Source organism: Anolis sagrei, chromosome Y (genome assembly GCF_037176765.1).
Source record: "Anolis sagrei isolate rAnoSag1 chromosome Y, rAnoSag1.mat, whole genome shotgun sequence".
Classification (NCBI taxonomy): domain Eukaryota; kingdom Metazoa; phylum Chordata; class Lepidosauria; order Squamata; family Dactyloidae; genus Anolis; species Anolis sagrei.
Window position 1 is genome coordinate 68,104,803 of NC_090035.1, and position 27,682 is coordinate 68,132,484.

The 27,682-nt window shown below is 42.4% G+C and overlaps 1 protein-coding gene across 1 annotated transcript; it reads left to right on the forward strand.

The window, feature by feature from the left end:
* Positions 1–6,792: 6,792 nt before the first annotated feature.
* Positions 6,793–20,257, forward strand: LOC137095429 (phospholipase A2 inhibitor and Ly6/PLAUR domain-containing protein-like). The gene is made up of 4 exons (XM_067462098.1): positions 6,793–6,920; positions 13,872–13,990; positions 17,325–17,441; positions 18,588–20,257. Exons 2-4 carry the CDS (start codon positions 13,942–13,944, stop codon positions 18,800–18,802), a joined length of 381 nt encoding a protein of 126 aa, XP_067318199.1. The 5' UTR covers positions 6,793–6,920; positions 13,872–13,941; the 3' UTR covers positions 18,803–20,257.
* The last annotated feature ends 7,425 nt before the right edge of the window (positions 20,258–27,682 follow it).

A 27,682-nucleotide genomic window follows, 5' to 3' on the forward strand; every position in this document is an offset into this window, starting at 1 on the left:
ATATTGTTGTTTTATTGTGGCCTTGGCCATTGTAAGCCGCATTGAGTCCTTTGGGACAGGCCCGTAGCCAGGATTTCATTTCGGGGGGGGGGGGGGTGCTGAATTTTTTTCAGGGGGGTTTCGGGGGGGGCTGAGTTTCGGGGGGGGGGCTGAGTCTGAGTGAAAGAGGGTCTAGCCTAGCAAACCTTTTGTATCATTACCCCAATACCCCCATGCATATGGGATATATTGAGTATGGTGATCAGATCATAATATGAATAAACATAACAGTTTAAATAATGCACCAGTAAGGCCTTTTCATGAACCACCATGAGAATTTGGGGGGGGGGGGGGGGCTGAAGCGCCCCCCCCCCCCCCCCGGCTACATGCCTGCTTCGGGAGATGCTAGCAGGGTACAAATAAAGATGATGATGATGATAATAATAATAATAATAATAATACAAGGTGCAGAAGATAGGCTTCTGAAAAGTATCAAAACTAAAACGAAGAGTAGATTCATCTCATTGCTGACATGGGAACAACTCTCTATGCTTTAAAGCCCAAGTCATTTTTTTCCTACAATGAACAACACTGAAGTCTTATTTAGTTTATTATCCAGTTTCAAGCAGTTAAGAAGCTCTGTTTGCTTTCCATCTCAGTGGGTGCATTTTTGGTTTAGAATGATGGAGGAAATGCTAAAACAATCTTATCTCAACCTACAAAACGGATTTGGGAGAGGGAGGAACAAGGACCATTGTGTGTACAGCTATTTATATTTATTCCTATTCTTTTTATTTTGTTAATGGGCTCTTGGTCAGGCCATTCTTGAGCAGGAGAGGACAGCCAGTTGTTGGAATCCATCAAGGAGTTCAAGTAAATTGAACTGATATAAAGGGCTGTGAGCTTGCTATTTCCGAACAGGCTACAGTTTCTACTATCGTAGTGCTCTACCAGCAGTCTCCAGCCAATCTCTTTGCAATGCCAGAAATACAGCTTAATGGTGTAACATTAGAAAATGTTGATCATTTCCACTACCTTGGAAGCCACCTCTCCACAAAAGTCAACATTGACACTGAAATACAACACCACCTGAGCTCTGCGAATGTAGCATTTTTCTAAATGAAGCAGAGAGTGTTTGAGGATCGGGACATCTGTAGGGAGACCAAGGTGCTTGTTTATAAAGCTATTGTCCTTCCAACCCTGTTATACGCCTGCAAAACATGGACTGTCTACAGATGGCATCTCCTGGAACAATTTCATCAGTGTTGTCTCCGAAAAATCCTGCAAATCTCTTGGGAAGACAGGCAGACAAATGTTAGCATGCTGGAAGAAGCAAAGATCACCAGCATTGAAGCAATGCTCCTACGCCATCAACTCCGCTGGACTGGCAGTGGCCACGTTTTATGAATGCCCGATCACCATCTCCCAAAGTAGTTCCTATACTCCCAACACAAGAATGGGAAATGTAATGTTGGTGGACAGGAAAAGAGATTTAAAGATGGTCCTAAAGCCAACCTGTGGCATAGGCACTGAGAACTGGAAAGCAGAATTAGGGCCCAAATGGAGGGCAAAAGGGAAAAATGTGCCAAGAGAAAGGCGCGTCAAGCCAACCTTCACTGGGGACCACCTTCCACCTGGAAACTGATGTCCTCACTGCAGGAGAATATGCGGATCAAGAATAGGGCTCCACAGCCACCTACGGACCCACTGCCAAGACACTACACGTGGAGGACCATCATTCTTGGGCTATGAGGGCTCGCCTAAGTAAGTAAGTAAGTAAGTAAGCTAGCAGCAAAGTGAGAGACAGTGCTTTCTCATGAACCACAGAACAAAAGCAGATCAGTCTTTGCTCTGAATTCAGTAAATCATCCAAAGAGGAGTGCTTTTGCATGTTTTCCATCCATGACATTTTCTCAGCTGTATCCAAACCAAGTTTGGGTCCAGATTACCTAAAGGATTGCCTTCTCCCATACAATCCATCCAACACACTTTGTTCAGCGGGATGGAGGGTGTCTGCTCCAACCAGCCAGAACCTGACTGGCAACCACCACCCAGAGGACCTTTTATTGATCCGCCCAAGGCTGTGGCACGACCTGCTGGTAGAGCTCCAACAACTAGATCAGCTGTCGGAATTTAAGACAAGTGAAGACCTGTCGCTTCTGGCAGGTCTACTCAGATAGTCTTTAAACAGAATGCCGCAGTGAGCCCATCCCAGGCACGCTGCAGCCCTTGGGGGTCTCTCTCTCTCTCCTCCTCCTCACCGGTAGAGCCTCTTGGTGTGGAGGGCCTTGGCCTCGGGCCCTCCTCCTCCTCTTCGTAGAATCATAGAATCATAGAGTTGGAAGAGACCTCATGGGCCATCCAGTCCAACCCCCCGCCAAGAAGCAGGACATTGCATTCAAAGCACCTCTGACAGATGGCCATCCAGCCTCTGTTTAAAAGCTTCCAAAGAAGGAGCCTTCACCACACTCTGGGGCAGAGAGTTCCACTCCTGAACTGCTCTCACAGTTAGGAAGTTTTTCCTAATGTTCAGGTGGAATCTCCTTTCTTGTAGTTTGAAGCCATTGTTCCACTTCCTAGTCTCCATGGCAGCAGAAAACAAGTTCGCTCCCTCCTCTCTGTGAGTTCTTCTCACATATTTATAGATGGCTATCATGTCTCCTCTCAGCCTTCTCTTCTTCAGGCTAAACATAGGGCTTGTTCTCCAGACCCATGATCATTTTAGTCGCCCTCCTCTGGACACATTCCAGCTTGTCAATATCTCTCCTCAATTGTGTTGCCCAGAATTGGACACAATATTCCAGGTGTGGTCTAACCAAGGCAGAATAGAGGGGTGTCATGACTCCCTGGACCCAGACACTATACTCCTATTGTTGCAGGCCAAAATCCCATTGGCTTTTTTGCCACCACATCACATTGTTGACTCATGTTTAACTTGTTGTCCACAAGGACTCCAAGATCTTTTTCACACGTACTGCTCTCGAGCCAGGCGTCCCCCATTCTGTATCTTTGCATTTCATTTTTTCTGCCGAAGTGGAGTATCTTGCATTTGTCCCCGCTGAACTTCATTTTGTTAGTTTTGGCCCATCTCTCTAATCTGTCAAGATTGTTTTGAATTCTGCTCCTGACCTCTGGAGTATTGGCTATTCCTCCCAATTTGGTGTCATCAGCAAACTTGATGATCATGCCTTCTAACCCTTCATCTAAGTCATTAATAAAGATGTTGAACAGGACCAGACCCAGGATGTCACTTCTTTCCAGGATAAAGAGGAAGCATTGGTGAGCACCCTTTGGGTTCATCCATTTAACCAATTACAGATCCATCTAACCGTAGTTTTGCCTAGCCCACATTGGACTAGTTTGTTTGCCAGAAAGTCATGGGGGATCTTGTCGTAGGCCTTACTGAAATCCAGGTACACTACATCTACGGCATTCCCCGCATCTACCCAGCTTGTAACTTTATCAAAACAAAGAGATTAGATTAGTCTGGCATGACTTGTTTTTGATAAATCCATGTTGACTATTAGCAATCACCGCATTTGTTTCTAAATGTTTGCAGACCACTTCCTTAACAAACTTTTCCAGTATCTTGCCTGGTATCGACATGAGGCTGACTGGACAGTAATTGTTTGGGTCATCTTTTTTCCCCTTCTTGAAGATTGGGCCCACATTGGCCCTCCTCCAATCTGCTGGAACTTCTCCCATTCTCCAAGAACTCTTAAAGATGATTGCCAATGGTTCCGAGATGACTTTTGCTAGTTCCTTCAATACTCTTGGGTGTAGTTGATCAGGCCCTGGGGACTTGAACTCATTTGGAGCAGCCAGGTATTCCCGGACGACTTGTTTCCCAATTTGGGGTTGGATGTCCTCTAATCCCTCATCCACTCCATCTTGCTGAGGGTGAAGATTACTTTCTTTTTGTGAGAGGACCAAGGCAAAGAAGGCATTAAGGTCTGCCTTTTCTCTATCCCCTGTCAGTATTGCCCCATCTTCTCCTCGAAGAGGCCCTATCGCCTCCTTGTTTTTCCTTTTTCTACTGACATAAGAAAAGAAGCCCTTTTATTGTTTTTAATGTCCCTGGCAAGCCTGAGCTCATTTTGTGCTTTAGCCTTGCGGACCTTTTCCCTACAGGAGTTGGCTATTTGATTGAATTCATCTTTGTTGATTTCTCCCTTTTTCCACTTCTTGTACATGTCTCTTCTCAGTCTTAGCACAGTGAGAAGTTCTTTGGACATCCATTCTGTGCACTTGTACTATTTTTCCTCTTTGTTGGTACTGTTTGCAATTGAGCCTTGAGTATTTCACTTTTGAAAAACTCCCATCCATTCGTAACTCCCTTGTCTTTTAGTATCTGTCTCCACGGAATGCTGCTCAGTGTTTCCTTCATTTTTTGGAAATAAGCTCTCCTAAAGTCCTTCGCTGCCTTGGCTCATGACGGCCTCCCAGGTGGGCTCCCTGTCCTTCCTCTCTTCCTGGCTGCCTTCCTTGCTCAGGCCCAGGCCTCTCCCTCGTTGGCACCCGGGCCCCTGGGCTGCTTCCAGCGCTGCCTCCGGAAGGGCCTCCTGCGCTGCTCGGGCCACTCTCCTTCTTCCTGACGCCAGCCCCACTCCACCGCCATCATGCCCCAGCCTCCCAGCCCCGCCAAGCCTCACAAGAAGCGGCTCTTGTCCCGCGAGACTACGCCATGACGCAACCACATGACAGATGTAGGGGTGACGAAAAAGAAACCACCAAAGCCATGATGTCACCGCACCTTGGATCTAGAAACCTCAAGAGTGACCATAAGATATGGAAGGAAGCATTCTGGGAGCCCAGTGGCCTTTGGAAGAATGGAATGTGGAGTCGTCTTAAACGGTGAGTATATCCCTAAGTCTCTGTTTTGCGTTTAAAAGTTGGGGGATTGTCTTATAGCCCCAGTCGCCTTGTATTCCGGAATATACGGTAAATAATAAATAAATAAATATTCTCTGTGTTGTCTGCTTTAAAATGTATTTTGGTATGTAACTTTTACGGAGGTACGTTTTAATATATATTTATAGGGGTTTTTTTTGCTGTGTTTATGTATTTTAATTGTTTTGTAACCCACCTCGTGCCATGAGGAGAGGTGGGTAAGAAATAAAATTATTATTTGAAACACAACAAGATTAGTACACAGAAAACAAGATCACTACGTTGGCTGTTGTATTGGATCACACGTCAGGCACTTCCCTAGTGTCTAGGACTGTGTGATGTATCAGTGAATAATGCGTGCAGATCCAAGTAGGGTGGCCTTTTGTATCTGGCAGATGGTAATTTTGTCAGTGCCTATTGTGTCCAAGTACAGGCCAAGGTCTTTAGGCACTGCACCCAGTGTGCCAATTACCCCTGGGACACCCTTGACTGGCATGCGCCAGAGTCTTTGCAGTTCGATCTTTAAATCCTCGTATTGTGTCAGCTTTTCCAGTTGTTTCTCATCAATTCTGCTGTCGCCTGGGATTGCAACATCAATTATCTATATTTTGGTTTATTTTGGGTGTTTTTTTAAGTCTTTATTGAGAATTTTAATAAAAGAGAAAAGAAAGGCAAAACAAAACAGAAAAAAGAGCTTCATTATAAATAAAAACAACATTTATAAACAGCCTTAATACATTTTTTTAAAAAAAACCAATAATAAAACAGTAAACCCACCACCAAAGAAGGTTTGGTGCATCTTCAGTGAGGAGTCATCCTTTTCCTTCTTCTATTTTCTACCTTCTACTTGTTTTTCTCCCTTCCTTTCTTATGGGAGCGATGTACTCTTTTTATATTAGTATCTTCTTATTTTTTTTGTTGCAAGTATTTGGTAACTTTCTCCCAGTCTGTTTCTTTTATCGGCTTTCCTTTATTTTTGGATATCAAGTAGATGAGTCTGTCCATATTTCGTAAGTCCACTATTTTTTCCAGCCAATTTTCTTCTTCCAGTGGAGCCCCTGGTGGCACAGTGGGTTAAACCCCTGTGCCAACAGGACTGAAGACCGACAGGTCGCAGGTTCGAATCCAGGGAGAGGCGGATGAGCTCCCTCTGTCAGCTCCAGCTCCTCATATGGAGACATGAGAGAAGCCTATCACAAGGTTGATAAAAACATCAAAAATAATCCAGGTGTCCCCTGGGTAAAGTCCTTGCAGACGGCCAATTATCTCGCACCAGAAGCGACTTGCAGTTTCTCAAGTCGCTCCTGACATGACAAAAAAAAAAATCTTCTTCCGGTATCTCCTCCTTTGTCCATAACTTTGTGTAGCATATTCTTGCCGCAAAGTTATGGAAAAAGGAAGAGATACCGTTTGTTAGATCAGGAGTATTGTGCTCCAAAACTCTTGTCAGTCTGAAGTCGGAAGTCCCAGAGGACTTTGACATGTTCATTTTCTGTAACGTTTTCAGGCTTGTGACCCCACCAATTCTTTGTGAGGAGTATTGTGCTCCTTTTTTTTATTTTTGATAGATGCCCAAACCCCTTCTATCTCCTCGTCAGCCCCCTTTTTCAGTGGTTGCTGATGGAATTGTTGTTGTTGTTGTTGGGAAGTGTTCAACTTGTGATTTTGTGATATGAAATCCAGCATTTATATCTCATTTCCTGTGTCATACTGTGTTTTGTATTAGTAAAATAACAATAACAACAACAATAATAATGTGTAATTTAGTCACACTACTTGTTACATTAAAACAAAGAGTTTCATGGCTCTCCCAGTTTGCTCTTGTTTAGAAAAGTCAGAAGACGCCACCTTGACATATCCCCAGTGATTTGGAGAAGGATGTGGGACTATTCAATTGCTCCTCCTCTTTTTTACATGTGTTTTCTCTCTTCTGCTGAAAAGTCCTCCCAGCTAAATTACTCACAGGCAGAAACTTTGCTGCAGTCAAACCTTGCTAACAACACAACTGGAATTGGCTTCTCTTAGCTGCTGCCATAATTTTATAATTATTGGTGAGTATTTTTGGTGATACAAGATTGGAATCTTTGCGGACTAATTGTGGCCAAGGCTGGGGGTCTATTTGGGTTAATAATGCCAAATGGCAAGTGTTACTTGAACAACAACTGTTCTCTGAATTATCATCTTATCTAGAACAAGAATACTGTACTGTAGTTCTGGGCATGTGAACTGATTAACATCTTTTTTCTAGCATATTAAAATAGACCCATAGCATTGAAGTAATTAATATATTTTCCCTGGCATTGTAAAATACTGTAGAAATAGTGTTCTGGTATAACTTGATGACCATGAATCAACAGATCTGACAAGTAGGGCTGGAGAGTTGGGATATCTAAAAATAACTTGCAGTTTTGTTTTATCTTCGCTTTATTTCTCTTGTTCTCTTCAGTTTGTGAATCCCTGTTGGAAAAAACCCTACAAGGCTATTGCTTTTAGTTCCTACTAGCATAGACCAACTAAGACAATGGATTTTGCATAAATATTGACTTACCATTCTGCAATCATTGTAACACATCTGACTCCATTTGAGCTGAGCAGTTGGATTTTGGTATTTGGAGACAGTTGTCTGCCTGCTCCTCTTTGCAGACCATACTTATTTGGGCATAAAGGGATATTACAAAATGCTGTAGGTTTCCCGGGTTGATTGTCCTCAAGGTAAATTCTCAAGGGAGGTGAGAGAAGTGTGTTTTTCAAATGCACATTTAAGAAATTTAAGTGTTGGCTGATATAAAAGAAAGAAAAAAGACGAGTACGAAAACAGACTAGCTAAGGAAGAAGGGTGGGGGGATTTGCTACTGACAACAGGATTGTAAATTGTGAGAAAAATGGGAAGACTGTTCATATCTCTAGTCTAGCGTTTCTCAACCTGTGGTCGGGACCCCTGGGGAGGTCGCAAGGAGAGTGTCAGAGGGGTCACCAAAGATCATCAGAAAACACAGTATTTCCTGTTCATCATGGAGGTTCTGAGTGGGAAGTTTGGCCCAATTTTGTCGTTGATGGGGTTCAGAATGCTATTTGATTGTAGGTGAACTATAAATCCCAGCAACTACAATTCCTAAATGTCAAGATCTATTTTCTCCTAATTCCACCAGTGTTCACATTAGGGTATATTGAGTATTCATGTCAAGTTTGGTCCAGATCCATCATTGTTTGAGTCCACAGGGCTCTCTGGATGTAGGTAAACTACAATTCCAAAACTCAAGGTCAGTGTCCACCAAATCCTTCCAGTATTTTCTGTTGGTCATGAGAGTTCTGTGTGCCAAGTTTGGTTCAATTCCATCCTTGGTGGAGTTCAGAATGTTCTATGATTGTAGGTGAACTCTAAATCCCAGCAACTACAACTCCCAAATGACAAAATCAACCCCCCCCCCTCCCAATCCCACCAGTATTCAAATTTGGGCGTATAGGGTAATTGTGCCAAATTTGGTCCAGTGAATGAAAATACATCCTGAATCTCAGATATCTACATTGTGATTCAACGCAGTAGCAAAATTACGGTTGTGAAGTAACAACAAAAATAATTTTATGGTTGGGGTTCACCACAACACAAATAACTGTATTAAGGGGTTGCAGCATTAGGAAGGTTGAGAAACACTGCTCTAGTCTTGACTCCAGCCCACTCTTTGTCTCAGAGATCAGATTAAAAGTGCTGCATACATTTGCTGTACACATAGAAATTCTAGATATGAAGAATCTCTTGATTTTTTGTTCAGAATAATATTTATTTAAAAGTGTTGTCTTCTGAATGCCTGTAAACCTTGAGTTCAAAGAGCCAAAATAAATCAATGACTGCAAAACAAGCAGAGCCATTTCGACACACATCTGTTGTATGTCAGCAATTAATGTCACTTCGGGTCACTTCTGGCCATGAAAATCAACATTATGTAGGACATCTACAAACAAAGTATTTTTAAAACAATTTAAGATATACAATTTAGTTTTTGGAGAGGGCAAATGGGACACCCGGGTGGTCTTGGGACAGAAGCAGGAATGTGGGTGGGAGATAGAAAGATGTAAGCAGAGTATTTCTTATGATTTTTTTCAATGTCAGGAGTAACTTGGGAAACTGCAAGTCACTTCTGGTGTGAGAGAATTGGCCGTCTGCAAGGATGTTGCCCAGGGGAGGCCTGGATGTTTTAATAATAATAATAATAATAATAATAATAATAATAACTTCTTCTTATCCCGCCACCATTTCCCTGAAGGGACTCGGGATGGCTTATAGACAGCACGAAGTGCCTAAAAACAAAACATAAAAGTGAACACAATATAAAATACAATAAAATACAGTAAATTACATATAAAAACAAAATTAAGACTCAATCAAGCTGCCATCCTCTAACCATGGCAGTAAATTACAGATTACACAATAATAACAACCATCCTGTGGGAGGCTTCTTTCATGTGCTCACATGAGAAGCAGGAGCTGACAGACGGAAGCTCACACTGCTCTCTGGATTCGAACCATCGACCTTTCGGTCAGCACTCCTGCTGGCACAAAGGTTTAACCCATTGTGCCACTGGGGGCTCCATTCCTTATGATGCATGTAATAAGTGTAGCTGAGGTGGGGCCAAAATAACACCATTGCTCCTGCCATAAGAGTTCCACTCTCCTACATTTTCTTTCAGTTCCAAAACGTCTAGTGTCACAGTAACTTATTATTTCTGTTGAGCATATAGAAGCAGAGTTTCGACCCACCCACTGAGTATAATGGCAGGGTAGACCTGGCTCCCCAGTCCTGATGCCTACTGAAAATAGTTAAAACTAGAGTAGATTCATTGGTTCAGTTATAGAATAAGTCAATTTTTGGGTAAATCCCATGGATTTGATGGACCTTCTTTACTTGGGATGAATCATAATAATCCAGACCTGGTTCTCAATACTTCTTTGGACATGACTTTGAAGGTCAGATAACTAGAAAGTTGTGTTTTTTTAAAAATGTAAGACTATTCTGGTAGTTCGGTTGTTGGATTGTTGTAGATTTTTTGGGCTGTATGGCTATGTTCTAGAAGCATTCTCTCCTGACGTTTTGCCTGCATTTATGGCAGGCATGCTCAGAGGTTGGGAGGTCTGTTGGAAATTTAGGAAAATTGGGTTTATATATCTGTGGAAAGTCCAGGGTAGGAGAAAGAATTTTTGTCTGTTGGAGGTAGGTGTGAATGTTTCAATTGGCCACCTTGATTCGCATTTGATGGCCTGACAGTTTTTAGGCGTGGCTTGTTAGTGCCTAGGGGAATCCATTGTTGAGAGGTGATTAGCTGTCCCTGATTGTTTCTCCTCTGGAGTTCCCCTTTGTTTGAGTTTTGTTCTTTATTTTATTTTTATAATTTTAGAGTTTTTTTAATACCGGTAGCCGGATTTTGTTCATTTTCATAGTTTCTACCTTTCTGTTGAAATTGTCCACATGCTTGTCGATTTCAGTCGCTTCTCTATGTAGTCTGACATGGTGACTGTTAGAGTTGTCTAGCATTTCTGTGTTCTCAAATAATATGCTGTGTCCAGGTTGGTTCATCAGGTGCTCTGCTATGGCTGACCTCTCTGGTTGAAGTAGTCTGCAGTGCCTTTCATGTTCCTTGATTCGTGTTTGGGTGCTGCGAACCCCACTTCGTCCAAGATGAATTGAACCAACTAAACTGGGCTTTACAGGCCAATTGATACTTCACTACAGACATCGGAAGAGCTGCAAGACCAAGAACAAGTCACGTGAATAAAGACAATGATCCACACAGAGGGAAAGTGTTCTTGCCATACATCACTACTGATCGCATTGGGAAGCTGATGAAAAACACAACCTACAAACTATCTACAGACCCATCAAGAAAATTCAACAAATGCTACATTCAGCAAAAGACAAGAGGGACCCTCTCACTTCTGCAGGAGTCTACCGTATACCATGCAGCTGTGGACAAGTCTACATAGGGACCACCAAACGCAGCAAGGCCCAAACACGAATCAAGGAACATGAAAGGCACTGCAGACTACTACAACCAGAGAAGTCAGCCATTGCAGAGCACCTGATGAACCACCTGGATATAGCATATTATTTGAGAACACAGAAATGCTGGTCCACTCGCACAACTGCCGTGTCAGGCTACACAGAGAAGCCATTGAAATCCACAAGCATGTGGACAATTTCAACAGAAAGGAAGAAACCGTGAAAATGAACAGCAATGCAACAAAATGAACAGAATGGCTAGCAATGCAAAACTAATGTTGTAAACCGCAATGAGTTGCCGTTTTAGGCTGAGATATTAGCGGTATACAAGTGTACTAAATAAATAAATAATAATAATAATAAATAAAAATAAATAATCCAGCTACCAGTATTTAAAAAAACCTCTAAAATTATAACAGTAAATAAAGAACAAAACTCAAACACAATAGAACTCCAGAGAAGAATTCTGGCCATGAAAGCCTTCGGCAATACATCGGTTGTTGTTTTCATTAAAGACTATTTTGCTAGAATGTGTTGTTGCTGCTGTGGTACTTGGCTAGCAATGCAAAACTAAATGTGCCCATGTTTTGGACATCTCTCTTCAGCCCTTTTGAATTAAATATGGGTTAAGGGAGAAATTCACAAAAACAGGGCTTCCGCTTATTGGCTCTTCCTGAAAAGAGTCTGACATTAAGCAGATGTTCATTAGTGTCAGTCGTAGATAATTCCGTGGTGAGATTATATCTGAGCTAGACACGGCCTCAGTTTTCTCTCTCACAGACACACCCTTCTGTCTCTGTTATTTTGTGCAGAAACAATGCACCAAGACATTTTTATAGCACTCCTAGATCATTGCGCATGAACAGCCAAGTCTGTGGGAACTTTGTTTTTAGTGATCATCTTTCAGCAGTAAGTCACATTCCAGTAGCTCATTTCTCCATTTATGGAAGCAATACAGCAGAGTATTATTCAATGCTTAAAAGAGGAATTACGATATGAGAACTATGGCCCCTTCTACACTGCCATTGGAAATCCTGATTATCTGCTTTGAACTGGCTTATATGGCAGTGCAGACTCATATAATCTGGTTCAAAGACAATAATGTGGATGATCTGTTTTAATAATCTGGATTATATGGCAGTGTAGAAGGGTCCTGTCCTGTTTCAAGTGTTTGGCTTGTAATTTCTTCTGATGGACCCCATTTCTTCCCATAAGAACCAGCACTTTTTAAAATTCTGGAATTAATTGGCAATTTTAAACTAGTCCAGATTTCTGTGATTCCTTTTGTCAATGGAGTTTCACATACTATTATCACAATGAATCCCAAGCTAACTGTGGTATTTTTTGGTGGTGTCTTGCTTACCACAGAAATGAACTGTCTCATCTCCTTCTTCCTCAGGGCGGTTCCAGACAGGCAGTTATCCCAGGACTATTCGCGTTTTAAAAACGTGGATGTTCCTGGGGACCTGTCCACACCTACCCCATAAAGCACATGATTTATGGGGTGCGTGTACAGTTGCTCTTGCAGGACTGGCCCGCGAGAACATCTGGAAGCTCTAGCCCCTTCCCCAAAGCCCCCAAACCTCTTTGAAAAGTCAAGAAAACTTACCCAGCCTTCAGTACACTCTTGCAGCAGCTCTCCCAGCACACAGAAATTATGCACCAGTAGAGCTGGGCGGGGGGGGGGGGGGGGAGAAAATCACTCCTCTCCCCCCACCCACTCTCCTGGCGCATCATTTCTACAAACTGTGGCTTCTTATTGCCTGGGGGTATCCTTTGTTGAAAGGTGATTAGTTTTCCCTGCTTGTTTCTTGTCTGGAGCTTCACTTGAAGCCACACCTTGAAAGCAGCTTGTCTGTTGGAGGTAGGTATGAATATGCTAATCAAGATGGCCAATTGAAATATTCACACCTACCTCCAACAGACAAGAGTTCTTTCTCCCACCCTGGAAATTCCACAGACATATAAACCCAATTTTCCTAGTTTCAAAAAGACCTCACAACCTCTGAGGATGCCTGCCATAGATGTGGGTGAAACGTCAGGAGAGAATGCTTCTGAAACATGGCCATACAACCCGAAAAACTTACAGCAACCCAACATGCTTACTGCTTAGAATTCCTACCACATGCTGTTTGGCATCATTTGGAATATAAGATATGATCGGAGCTTACCAGTCCTTTCTTGGAATAGGAAGGGTGGTATGTGATTATCCCATAAAGATTTGAACATGTTCAGGGAAATTTTGAATTGTTGGAGGATATTTTATTTATCTATTTTGTATCAAAAACATTGCATAAATTAGTATCGAACTGATAGAAATAGAAGGAGCACAAGTGGCTAAACATCTTTTGACCAATAATGGGCAACAGTGACTGCACTGTCTGTAGCCTCAAACAATTCTTGCTCTGTATATGAGGCAGACAAGCATACAGATGCATAGTTGTCTGTTCTGCTCCACAGTCCCACAAGGTGGGGGAATTCTTTTAGGTAGTTCCATTTTACCAGGTTGTCTTTTGATCTGCCCACTCCACAATCTATTCAGGGACTTCCAAGTTGCCCATTCTTGATTTGCCCCTGGAGGTAGACCCTCATCCGATTGAGATTTCCTAGCTTAGCTCCCCAGGGGGATACTCTTGCTGGGGAAATGTTAAGAAGAGTGGTGGTTCTCATGAAGCTTTTCCTTGATTTGAGTCTACTGGGAGGAGGCTGATAGCCATGCAGTGGGTGGCTTTCACAGTGTTCAACCTTATTTCTCTCACAGCAGCAACTTCCTGTTGCACATCAGGGGAGGCAATTCCAGCTAGCTTGTAGAGTTTATCAACAGGTGTAGGTTTAAGACATCCTGTGATTATTCTGCATGTTTCATTCAATGCTATGTTTACCTGCCTCATGTAGGTAGACTTGTGCCAAGCAGGGCAGCCAGGTGGGAGTATATGAACGGAAGGCTCCTGTTTTATGCTGCAACCCATCTATCCGTCCTTATGTGTGTTTGTATATTTGTTTTTGCAGACACATTGGTCCACAGGATTTCCTTGACTGAAAAGTGATCTTTTCCCATCACAACCACCACCCAATCACCATGAAGGCATTTCTGGGACTCCTTCTCTTCTCTGTTTTCCTGGCTACAGGTATTGCGTGATGCCTCTCACTGGAGAAGGGATCAGTTTTGTTCTGTTACGGTCAAACAATGCTGCATGTGCAGCAGAGTTACAGCATTTTGATACCACTTCAGCTGCCCCTCCTTCATCCCGCAGAACTCTAGGATCTGTTGTTTCATGATATATTTATAAATTTTTTTTCATCTGTAGTTCAGGGGTGCATAAGAGCTCTCTAGAAGAAGCTTTTCCAAATCACAGCTCTCAAGACTCCACATGTTTGAGCCAGAACAATTAAATGGGTATTGATCGAACTAATATAATAGTGTAGGGCAAATGTACTCTGAAATTTGGCATTGGTTGATTTCTGTGAGAACCTGTTAGAGTTGGTCAAAGATGGAGAAAGGTTTTGCTGAAGGCAGGCACACAAAATGAAGAGGGTTCAAAGGTAATCTAGGGCAAATGTGGCCCGCCATGTGAACACACAGCATCAATTATCTGTTCCCATTGATGATACATGCTAGGGATGATGGAAGTTATAAGCTATAAATATTGGGAAGGAACCGTTTCTGAACTGTGATCTAGACATATCTGAGTCAAGATGTGTTAGATCAGTGGTTCTCAATCTGTGGGTCCCCAGATGTTTTGGCCTCTAACTCCCAGAAATCCCGACAGCTGGTAAACTGGCTGGGATTTCTGGGAGCTGTTGGTCAAAACACCTGAAGACTCAAAGGTTGAGAACCACTAGTTTAGATCTTGCTCCATTTCTATTAGTGTTGCTCATTTTGTCAGATACCAGCACCAGACAATATTCCCTGATCCCTAGTCAGCTCAAGACTGGTTGATACATGTGAGGCAGACCTATATGAACCTCAACTATATGAACCTATATGAACCTCAACTTTCATGAAAAGATTTGGGATCATGTCAAATTCCCTTTTCTGGTAAGACTTGAGGCAGGCCTTATATAACAACTGGGACTGTGGCGTAGCTGGCTGGGAGTCAGATGCATTAGATCACTATTAACCAAAAGGTCATGAGTTCGAAGCAAGCCCAGGTCGGAGTGAGCTTCCGACCATTGTGTACCTCGTTGTCGACCTTTGCAGCCCAAAAGACAGTTTCATCTGTCAAGTAGGAAATTTAGGTACCGCTTATGCAGGAAGGCTAATTTAACTAACTTACAACGCCTTAAAAATCTCCAGCAAGCATGCAAAGGATGAGGAAGTACTCCATCAGTGTCAGAAATGGATGGTGAAGCAACAGCTCCCCTGGTGTCCAGAATACCCTCAATGTTAAATGGCCTCTGTGTGTCTGTCTATATATGTTGTGTTTCTATGGCATTGAATGTTTGACATGTATATGTATATTGTAATCCACCCTGAGTCCCCTGCGGGGTGAGAAGGGCGGAATATAAATACTATAAATAAATAAGTAAATAAGAAGAATTGACAGCAGCACAAACTCACAATAGGAAGACCCTTGTTTGTGACCATTTTGCTGTGGATCTAGTGCTATGGCGTGAGTTTATTAGTAGGATTGCCAAAGAGAAAACTGGTGAGGTTTCTTATACCTTAAATGGCTACACGGAAAAAGTATTGTGTGTTGCCAGCTTGAGTAGCAACCAACATTTGCTGAATTTCCCTCTTGCATGCAACCCTTAAAGGTATAGGAAACCTCTAAGGGTTTTCACTCTGGCAAACCCTAGTTATAGGCAAGAAGCAGCTGAGGCACAATTTGAAGTTGTTCTGCATGGCTAACTGGGAAGGAAGAAGAGAAGCAATATCCCACCCATGATCTTGTAGGTGTCCGCTACTGTTCCCAGCATTACTTGCAATTATTTCTCTGCATATCAAATGCTTGGTTGTTGGTCTATGTTTCCTCCCTTTGAGATATCAGTTGAGCAAAGGTGCTTGGAACACATACAGCTCAGATAGAATAAGGCAAGTATGAAATACAGACACCAGAAGCAAACTCAGTCCCACTCTCTGGGTGAAAGACACCCCAAACACTCTGGAAACATGGAGCTAGATTTTAATTACTTTTCTATGCATGCCTCTGCCATGATTTCCATGGGTGTGCCTTGGCTCCTTGATTTGTTCATCTCCAAACAGCTAATGACCCACACAGCTTATCTCTCTTCATTGTGAATTACAACAGCCCATTGGGAATACATCATACATTAGACTTCAAACTACAGGAAAGTAGATTCCACCTGAACATTAGGAAGAACTTCCTGACTGTGAGAACTGTTCAGCAATGGAACTCTCTGCCCCGGAGTGTGGTGGAGGCTCCTTCTTTGGAAGCTTTTAAACAGAGGTTGGATGACCATCTGTCGGGGGTGCTTTGAATGAGATTATTCTGCTTCTTGGCAGGGGGTTGGACTAGATGGCCCACGAGGTCCCTTCCAACTCTGACGATGCTAGATGGATTATGGATTTATGAATTGGTGAACACTGACCACAAGATGATTTTATTGCTGCTATTGTATTGTTTTGATTGTTTTAACTAGTTATAACTGTTGACGTTATATTGTAATTTGTAATTTGTATATTGTATTTTGTGAATTGTTGGGCATCGAATTGTGCCTTTTGTAAGCCGCCCTGAGTCCCCCCTAGGGGCTTGAGAAGGGCGGGGTAGAAGCACCCCAAATAATAATAATAATAATAATAATAATAATAATAATATCTCAATGATTCTATGACATCTACTCACACCAAACCAAGAAATACAGGATCTTGCGTGAAAATGGAGAGAACCCCTATACCTTTACAGTGGTGTCAAAGAGGGAATTCAATAGCATGACACCTGTTGAAATTCTTTCTTTTCTACATCATTCAAGGTGCAACCCTACGCACAGTCCTAATGCTGGATTTCAGCCCTAGGCATAGTTTGTCTCCCACAGGATAGGACAACTGGAGATTCACAAAACCTTTGAGTGGAGATTATGAGATCAGATTCTATGGTCAACTTTTGCTGAATGTTCTACCAGTTGATCATAGGCATTCTTGGAAAGAATACTTCTCTAGGCATTTTCTAGATCTTCCATCTTTTTGTATGTGTCAGGAGCGACTTGAGAAACTGCAAGTGTGAGAGAATTGGCCGTCTGCAAGGACGTTGCCCAGGGGACGCCCAGATGTTTTACCATCCTGTGATTCTATGGTATGCTTCATCAAGAAACCCAAGATATAGATAATTTCAGGCAAGAAAACTAGCTCCATTGTATGTGAAAATGGTTTACATGAAGGACCCTGAAAGGGAATACTAGGATATGTAGATCTACTGTAGTTTTAAATTAATGCACCAAGGTAGTGACTGACTTTATCTCATATTGACAATGACATGTCATTCCCCCTCTCCCACTTTTTAGGTGCTGGGTTGCATTGTGAAACATGTTTTGCAGCAGGTGACACTTGTTCTGGCAAGCAAGAAGCATGTCCTTCTAGTTCAGATGTCTGCATCGCTATGGTGACTGAAACGAAATCAGGTGAGTTGAGGGGATTTCCCAGGTCATAAAGTCCAAAATTTGATTGGTTTCTTAAACCTCCTCCTATGGAAATAGCTCGCTAATTTTGTCCAGTTTGGAGCATCCTTATTCAGTTCAAGGTCAGGGAAGCAAAATGGTACGTGTAATGCTGATGCTTACAAGGGTGAGCACATTATGGTGCATTCCAGGGTGCTTTGAGCTGCACAATCGGCTACTTCAGCACTAGGTTAGTGTAGCACAATGAACACCCACAAAGACTTGGGACCTCATCAGACCATCACATGACACAAGGCAACTTCTGGTGGTTGCCTATGAGAACAGGGCCTCCCTGGATGGTCTTAAGCTCCTAGATAGTTCATAGAAGGAGAAATGTTTGCAAAGGTAAGCTGGGCCAGAACCAATTAGAGCTTTATAGGCTAAAGCTAGCACTTTGAATTGTGCCCAGTAGCAGATTGGCAGTCAGTGGAGCTGGTGTAACAGTGGAGTTGTGTTCTCCCTGTACCCTGTTCCAGTGAGCAGTCTTGCTGCCACCTGTTCAGGACCTGAACAGCCTCCTTAGCAGTAGGTGGAAAGAAGTAATAGCATCTACACTACAGAAGCCCTCTTCCCTACAGTAATAGCAGGAAGGTCCTTAGATAACATGGTTGTGTTGTGATTGTTCCTTAAAGTTTTGCTAGATACCTTGTAGCACAGTAGGGAAAGGATGGGGTAGAAAGTGCATGGATGAATTGATTTGGTTCACAGTAAATACGGTAAAGGTAAAACTTTTCCCCTGACATTAAGTCCAGCTGTGTCCAACTCTGGGGGTTGGTGCTCATCTCCATTTCCAAGCCAAAGAGCCAGCATTATCCATAGATACCTCCAAGGTCATGTGGCCAGCATGACTGCATGGAGCACTATTACCTTCCCGCCGGAGCAGTACCTATTGATCTACTCACATTTGCATGTTTTCAAACTGCTAGGTTGGCAGAAGCTGGGACTAACAGTGGTAGCTCACCCCCGCTCTCTGGATTTGAACCTGCGACCTTTCAGTCAGCAAGTTCAGCAGCTCAGTGGTTTAACCCACGGCGCTATAAGCCTGGATTATATTGTCCATCTCTCTCTCTCTCTCTCTCTCTCTCTCTCTCTCTCTCTTGTTACATCTAGGAGGAGCAGGCTTTACAACTGCTGTGAAGGGATGTAACCAGAAATCTGAGTGTCGAAGATTACAGGGAGAAGTGGGGAAGCCTGTTTCTGCACAATTTATGAACCTTCAAGCTGGATCTGTTATTAAAAGTGTGGTGTGCAACAAGGCCTCCGCCTCTTCTACATCCCTCCTGTTGGCCATCTTTACTCTCCTGCTGAAGAAGTTCCTCTTCTAAAGCATCTTGCATCTGAGCTACTCTTTATCATCTGCATGTGTGCAGTTTTCTTTGAAGCTTTCAGTGTTATGCTTATCACTTACATTTTACTCAATGGGGGTAAAATAAAAATCAAATTATAAAAAATGAAATTCAGTTATTGTCTGCTACTGTTCATTTAGGGGTGAAAGGCAAGAAATATAATATAATATATGGAAAGAGTTTACTCCTCCTACTCCAATTGGCTTGATATTAGATGCAAAAATGTATGTGTTCATCAAATTATAGGATCACAGATTTGGAGGAGACCACAAGGGTCATCCAGTCCAACCCCAGAACGTCCAGTTCAACCCCCTATCATGCAGGAACATAGAATCAAAGCTGCCTCAACAGATAACCATCCAGCCTGTGCCCAAAAACCTCTAGAGAAAGAGACTCAGCCATGCTTTGAGGCAGATTTGGGCAACTATGCAATGCCTAAACTGTGATTCCCAAATGAATTTGTCTGATCTGAAAATAGGCCTGGATAGTTTGGATTTGTTCCAGGACCAAGGTGTAATGAAATAGGTCTTGCTGTTTTCTTAGGCCATGTTTCAGGCATTCAGCAATGTTGGTTGTGTAAGAAATAATTCTAATGATACATGTGTGTGTGTGTGTGTGTTTGTGGGATTAACATAACTAAAAAAAACCACTGGACAAATTGACACCAAATTTGGACACAATACACATATCAGGCCAACGAGTGACCATCACTCATAAAAACACTGAAAAACACAGCAGAAGAGACTTAAAAATAAATAATACATTAGAATGCATGTGCAAAACCACATATATACACATATGCACAAATATATACACACATATACACACACAAAACACATATAGACTGGGTCACAGCAACGGGTGGCAGGGGACAACTAGTTTATACACTCACACTCAGTAGAATAGGGATAAATAGAAATGATATAATAATCTAAAGAGAAGGAGTTCCCATTAAAAGTGCCTTTAGTCTGTTACCTATGATAGAGAATAGTTGACAGGTTATAGGAATGGCAAATGTTACACAGGCATCCCACAGAAATAATAATTGATATTCAAAACAGGCAAAACAAAGGAAGAAATTAGAGTTGAATAAAAGTAGGCTGTTAATGCTGGAAGAATTGAAGACTTAAAGACTGATGAGATTGGTCACATAGAATTGAGATAATTAAAATCAAATTGGGGAGTGGGGAGGAGATAAATGTGCAGCTTTGCCAAAGGACACTGATGAAACTCAAGATACAGCAGTGAGCTGGCTCTGTGTTAGCGGAAATGTGATTGGTCAAAGGCTCTTTTGACAATGCTTCTGACATGATCCAAGGGGGATGCATCATGGAGAAAGGGGGTGTTTCGATGTGAACTTCACTGTATTGTGTATTATTTTGTAAAACACACCTACCTACAGGTAATTTTATAAAATTTGCTGCTTCACCAACATTTTCTCGTCTAGAGTTTTATTAATCATAGGCTCTAAGGGGCCAGTTATAACAGTTGGATCAAGATCTCATTCAAAGTCATTGGCAAAGGAAATCAATGTTCTTATTTTTGAGGTTTTTAGGAAGCTGGTTTAGTCCTGGGATTCCAGCGACTGGCTTTGATTCTCACCTCCACGTACCTCAGCCATGAAGACTACAATCCAAAGTTGTGACAAAATGAAAATGATGCATAGCTCACTTTTGATCAGCTTACAGACTGCCTTCCAAAGAAAGGAAATATGCCACATAGATGATCAATGAAGAACAAGTAGTTTACTCTTCATAATTCAGAACAGCATATTTACAATCATATGATCAGTTGCATCGACTCACATAATGCCCTTTTATGAGATATTTAAAATGGTCTTTCTTTCTCCATGTGGATAAACTCCTTCAAGCAGCCCATGAAGCAAGAACACACTCCAAAACTCTCTCTGTGCTTCACTCTCTGCTTTTCTCCAATCACCTGCATAGCTCAAGCCTGATAAAAGTAACAGTACCCAAAAGTCCCAGGCTCAGCTGGCTCCCCAGGCATAGCTCAACCAATCAGCTTCCTGCATCTTATTTTACAGTTGACTCAACAAACACTTAACTCTTACATGCTCCAACAAGATGCAGAGCCATAACTTGAGGTGCATCTACACTGTAGAATTAATGCACTCTGATATCATTTTGATGCTATGGAATCTTAGGATTTGTAGTTTGGTGAGGCACCAGCAGAGAAGGCTAAAGAACTTTTAAAACTACAGCATCCATGATTCCATAGCATTGAGTTTTCTTGGCTAGATTTATTCATAAAACATTTTCCATTGCCTCTCTCTAAGAACGTGACTTGCCCAAAGTCATAGTAGGTTTCCAGGGCTTTTGGGGGATCCAATTTTTTAAGAGTCATACTCCAACTCTTGAACCACCACACCAAGATGTCTCCCAAAGAAGAGGCAAATGGGCTTCAAAGGTAATGACATTTGCTCCTTTGGGGTGGCCAAACGAAAGTGTTGCTTCGGACTTTGGATTGTGTTTTACTTTTTTTTCAAAATCAAAGCCCATACTGTAACTTTGGGATGACCAGTTTCCAAGCAGATTTATATTTCATAAGATTGTTAATGTCCCAGATGGATAATAATGCTTGAAGCAAACCAGATGATTGAACACAAGTTGGACTCTGTCTGTGGATTCAAATGAGACAACCTGTTCTGTCGCACGCTGGGCCCGTAAATAGTTGTCTTTAAAACAGGACGTGCAACCTTTGCCCAACGGGAAGCCAGGGGGCCCAAAGAGAAGTTCTCAGAGGTTTCCACCACAAACAGTCTTTAGATGGCTTGAGAAGTACAACAAAGTCTTTTATTAATGAACAATCAAACAGAAACTTCTTGTCTTCAGTAAAGTTAAGCAAATGATTCCAAGCTTTTAGGTAACTGGTGAATTCCTAATCTTGCCCACAAAGGACAGGCAACTGTCTTCAATAACTTCTTCTTTAAAGGAAAATCCCCTTTTTAACTTCTCCCAGGCTGACTGTAATCTAACCCTTACTGATGTGGACTCCGCTACCGGGTCGAACTGCGTCTTGAACGCCGAGTGGACCTACCAGCAAGGCAGTAGATGTTCTCCAGCTGGAGTTCTTTAGTCTTTAGGGCTGTTTTCCTGGAAATTCTTTACACACGTCCTGTACATTGGTTAACCTTGCTGAGACTAACTAAAAAATGGCTCCTTTCCCTTCCCAGTTGCCCTGAGCAAGGGGCGGGACCAAAACTTAACGATGATGGACAGGTGACTTACCCTATCACTGCAACCAAAGGAAGCCACCTATCTGCAGAGTCCCTGAAACCCAGGGTGCGAGCAAATATTAAACACAAAGCAAATAAAATTGGAACTCCTGGTACAGCTGTACCAGAACACAACCATTAGAACAATGTTTCTCAACCTTCCTAATGCCACGACCCCTTAATACAGTTCCTCATGCTGAGGTGACCCCCAACCATAAAATTATTTTCGTTGTTACTTCGTAACTGTAATTTTGCTACAGTTATGAATCGTCATGTAAATATCTGATATGCAGGATGTATTTTCTTTCACTGGACCAAATTTGGCACAAATATTTGATATGACCAAATTTGAATACTGGTAGAGTTGGGTGGGAATTGATTTTGTCATTTCAGAGTTGCAGTTGCTGGGAGTTATAGTTCACCCAGGCATGTAGCCAGGGGGGGGGCTCGGGGGGCTTCAGCCCCCCCCCCCCCGAAATTCTCATGGTGGTTCACGAAAAGGCCTTAGTGGTGCATTATTTAAACTGTTATGTTTATTCATATCATGATCTGATCACCATACTCAATATATCCCATATGCAGGGGGGTATTGGGGTAATGATACAAAGGGTTTGCTAGGCTAGACCCTCTTTCACTCAGACTCAGCCCCCCCCCCGAAACTCAGCCCCCCCCCAAAACCCCCCCTGAACATTTTTTTAGCCCCCCCCCCCCGAAACGAAATCCTGGCTACGGGCCTGAGTTCACCTACAATCAAAAAGCATTCTGAACTCCACCAACAATGGAACTGAACCAAACTTGGAACAACGAACTCCCATGACTAACAGAAAATGCTGGAAAGGTCTGGTGGGCATTGACCTTGAGTTTTGGAGTTGTAGTTCACCTATACCTGGAGAGCACTGTGGACTCAATCAGTGATGGATTTGGACCAAACTTGGCACAGATACTCAATATGCCCAAATGTGAACACTAGTTGAGTTTGGGGGAAACAGACTTAGACATTTGGGAGTTGTAGTTACTGGGATTTGTAGTTTACCTACAAGCAAATAGCATTCTGAACCCAACCAATGAGAGAATTGGGCCAACCATCCTGCACAGAACCCCAATGACCAACAGAAAAGACTGTATTTTCTGATGGTTTTTGGCGACCCCTCTAACACTCCCTCGTGACCTCCCCCGGGGGTCCCAACCCCCAGGTTGATAAACACTGCATTAGAACATGGAAAAGGGGCATCGTTTCCTCTGTGTTCTCAACCCTTAACATTCACATTTTGCCTGTATTTTTCCTATACAGTAGAGTCTCGCTTATCCAACACAAATGGGCCAGCAGGAAAAGGAAAAGCCTATTAAACATCAAATTACGTTATGATTTTACAAATTAAACATCAAAACATCATGTTTTACAACAAATTGACAGAAAAGCAGGTCAATACATGGTAACGTTATGTAGTAATTACTGTATTTACGAATTTAGCACCAAAACATTGCAATGTATTGAAACAGCTGTGGATCTGAACGGGAGGCAAACTGCGTTGGATAATACAGAATGCTGGATGAGAGAAGGTTGGATCAGGGAGACTCTACTGTATATATTTTAAATGAAGCAAATGTTGTATGCAGAAATTTAAAAAAGATATCCCTTTTTCATGATATTACCACCAAGTCTAGAGTAAATTCATGGAGAAGGGCAGTGAATCCACACCCAATATCACTCAACCCTCCTGGTGCTGTGGTTTAAAGATGGGTGTGGAAAGATTTGCCTTTTAGTGTGGGTTTGTATCTGTATTACACAAGTTCCTATTACACAAAAAGCAGAAGTGTATATCGGTCCATTATTTATTTGATTTACAACCCACTGTCTCCAAGGGCTGGGATGCAAGGTATTTCCCAACATTATTAGGTAAAGATAAGTTTGCAATAAGAAGCCCAACATTGTGTCAGATACTTTGCATTATACACATGGATGATTTGTGTGTGCAGATACTCTGCACACACAGCTCTCATCTTTTGGTTTTAGGCAGCTAGGTTCTTCAGTGCAACTCTATGATTATTTTGAGACTGGGGGTTTGCTACTATTAGTAGTTTTGCACATCCACACAAAGTCTGGATTCTGAGGTTATACGATATTGTGTAAATGTTCTATCTTTGGACAATAAAGGAACTGATGCTGTATAGTGGATAAACTACGTATTTTATAGAACTATATTTTAATATGGATATTTAGAAAACAATCGCAATATTTGTGTGGTTTGACTGTGCTGTGACCCCCCTCGAGCTACGAGGAGAGGTGGGTAAGAAATAAAATTGTTAGGTTCTTGTGGGTTTTTTCGGGCTATAGGGCCATGTTCTAGAGGCATTTCTCCTGACGTTTCGCCTGCATCTATGGCAAGCATCCTCAGAGGTAGCCACGAGGTAAAGATGAAGATCCACCCAGAGGAAAAGTGTTCCTGCCATACATCAAGGGAACCACTGACCGCATAGGGAAGCTGATGAGGAAACACAACATACAAACAATCTACAAACCCACCAAGAAAATCCAACAAATGCTACGTTCAGCAAAGGACAAGAGGGATCCTCTCACCTCTGCAGGAGTCTACCGTATACCATGCAGCTGTGGACAAGTCTACATAGGGACCACCAAGCGCAGCATTGCCCAAACACGAATCAAAGAACATAAACGGCACTGCAGACTACTTCAACCAGAGAAGTCAGCCATAGCAGAGCACCTGATGAACCAGCCTGGACACAGCATATTATTTGAGAACACTGAAATGCTGGACCACACCAACAACCACCATGTCAGACTACACAGAGAAGCCATTGAAATCCACAAGCATGTGGACAATTTCAACAGAAAGGAAGAGACCATGAAAATGAACAAAATCTGGCTACCAGTATTAAAAAACTCTAAAATTACAACAGCAAAACAACAGAGAGGAAACAACCAGGCACATCTTAACACCTCTCAACAAAAGATTTTCCCAGGCTCAGGCAGTCCTTCAAATGCTAATGAAGGTGGTCAGTTGAAACATTCACGCCTAGCTCTAGCAGAGAAGAGCTCTTTGCCCCACCCCAGCCATTCCACAGACATATAAACCCATTGTCCTATTTCCAACAGACCTCACTACCTCGGATGAGGATGCTTGCCATAGATGCAGGCGAAACGTCAAGAGAAATGCCTCTAGAACATGGCCCTATAGCCCGAAAAAAACCACAAGAACCTAGTGATTCCAGCCATGAAAGCCTTCGACAATACAATAAAATTGTTGTTTCTGTTTCCTATAAAAAGACAGCTACTGATACAAGGCGTGTCATCTTCCTTTTTTCTTTAATGTGGACTCATTTGTGGTTTATTGAGTCAGAAGCGAGCTGACTGTACAGTTAAAATGCATTTAAACTTGGCATTATGCTAAATGTCCTTTGACTAGAAGCTGGCCACTTGGAGTTACTCTGGTGTTGCTGTGAGAAGGTCCTCCCTATTGTGTATACGTCAGAGCTCAGGTTGCATTGTAGTAGGTGGTTTATGGTTTGCTCTTCTCCACACTTGCATGTCATGGACTCCACTTTGTAGCCCCATTTCTTAAGATTGGCTCTGCAACTTGTGGTGCCAGAGTACAGCCTGTTCAGCACCTTCCAGGTTGCCCAATCTTCTGTGTGGCCAGGAGGGAGTTTCTCATCTGGTCTCAGCCACTGATTAAGGTGCTGGGTTTTAACCTGCCACTTTTGGATTCTTACTTGCTGAGGTGTTCCTGTGAGTATCTCCCTCAATCTTGGGAGGCTGTTACTTCATTTAAGCTGTTGTCATGCTGGCTGATGACTGAACAGAGATGGGTCAAAGATGTCACTGCCTTGGTCCTTTCATTATTGGTTACTACTTCCCGACGGATGTCAGATGACACAATACTAGCTAAATATAAATAAATATTTGTGCAGTTGCATAAGAAGGAAGGAGAGAAATATACATGGATTCTGGGATGACAAATTGTCTGGATGGTAAAAAAAAAACCATGGGAATTTATAAAATTCAAAAGTGGAAGAAAATGTGCCCCATCTGTTTTCAAAGCCAAGCAAATGTCTAGCTTCGGAGTTACAAGCTTTGCCTTGTATCTGTTCTGTGCATTCCATTGTCATTATTAGAGGGCCATGCGGCATGAATTTTGCTGGTATGCTTCCCCAGTCAGCTTACATTCTTGGTTCAAATTGCTGCAACTGAAAAACAAACCAGGCCTGTATGGATGATGAAGCTATTTCTCCTTGCTCACAATGCAATTTCGAGAAAAGGAAGGGAAGGCTCCATTGTCCCCAAACCCTTGTTGTCCCTTTTTCCTTTTGTGCCTCTATGGGATCTTAAGGAAGATGGGTCAAGCCTCTCATGTAATCAGTCAGGGGTTTTTAAGCAAATTGAACTGGCATGTGCGATGCTGTGGATCACAGAGTATGACGTCGTTTCCATACCGGCTGCAAGCTCTGCCGTATCTCTGAAACCCAGCTGGGACCATTTCGTTTGAAAGCTTGGTCATGAAAGCCAAAGCATATAAAAGCCAGCAGTGATTCAAAGTGGGATATGGCTGAAAAGCAGTCTGTGGTTTTCCTTCATCAGTGAGCAGCATTTTGTGAGCTGCATCCCATCCTTCAGCCTATGTCTCAGGGTTGTAACAGAACAGAAGCAATTCTGGCGTTCTCAGCAAGTCCTACCTTGGAGATCTGATAAGCCTTACCTTGTTGTATCCTGTGCCTGGGAATAAGGTGGAAGAGAGGGGAGATTTTGATAACACCTTTCCCCTTCTTGCAAAATTTATTCTTTCCTTCATTGCTTCTGGAAACACCCGCAATTACATCAAACAGAGGCAGCGGCGTCTTTGCAACCCACACTTCCAAAGAAGGTCACCTGGTCAAATCTCGCATTGATCCCTCTTAGCCTCCACTCCAGGTTCTCAGCAAACTGGTGAGTACCGTTGAGCTACGCTTTGGGTTTATTATTATGGGATGGTGGCATCCTTCAATTGCCCATGCCTGCCCATTGCACGTCGCCCTTGAAAAGATGCTTTTCCCAGAATGATTGTTTCATCTGCTTCAGGCATAGTGTATGGCACTCCCAAATTAGTGGATTTGTTCCAGGCCCTTGTTCTTGCTATAATCCCAGATTCTCTCTTTGTTGTCTTGGCACTGACAGGGGAAAACTTTATTTATTAGTATCATTAGTATTGTAGCAGGTTTTTGTAACCAATTATTTCACAAGAATAAAGTGTTGTTCTCCTTTTATTTTTTCCTTCAGTGTTTGATAGAGTTGTAATGCTATCCAAGGTCCAAGTCTCTTGTAATCATCGCTTTGGGCATGGTTTCTGCTACTTGTGCTTTTAATCTGTTTTTCATTTCATCTTGCAAGCTATTTCCACTTTCAGCTGTGGAGAAGTGGACAAGAGAACAGAATGGAAAGCAATCTTTGGATGTGTCCACAATGCAGAGTTATAGCAATTTGATACCACTTTAACACCCACTGTTCTTCCCTTCAGGATCCTGGGATCTGCAGTTTTGTAGTTATCTTTGGGCATGTCCTCGGGCAACATTTTAGCAATTTTGTTACCAGTGTATATATCATGGCTGTTTCTTATAGAATCCTGGGATTT

Coding starts and splice junctions, on each gene's coding strand:
- LOC137095429 (XM_067462098.1), top strand. CDS start 13,942: ATGAAGGCATTTCTGGGACTCCTTCTCTTCTCTGTTTTCCTGGCTACA. Junction 13,991..17,324: donor CTCTGTTTTCCTGGCTACAG/GTATTGCGTGAT, acceptor CCCACTTTTTAG/GTGCTGGGTTGCATTGTGAA. Junction 17,442..18,587: donor GGTGACTGAAACGAAATCAG/GTGAGTTGAGGG, acceptor TGTTACATCTAG/GAGGAGCAGGCTTTACAACT.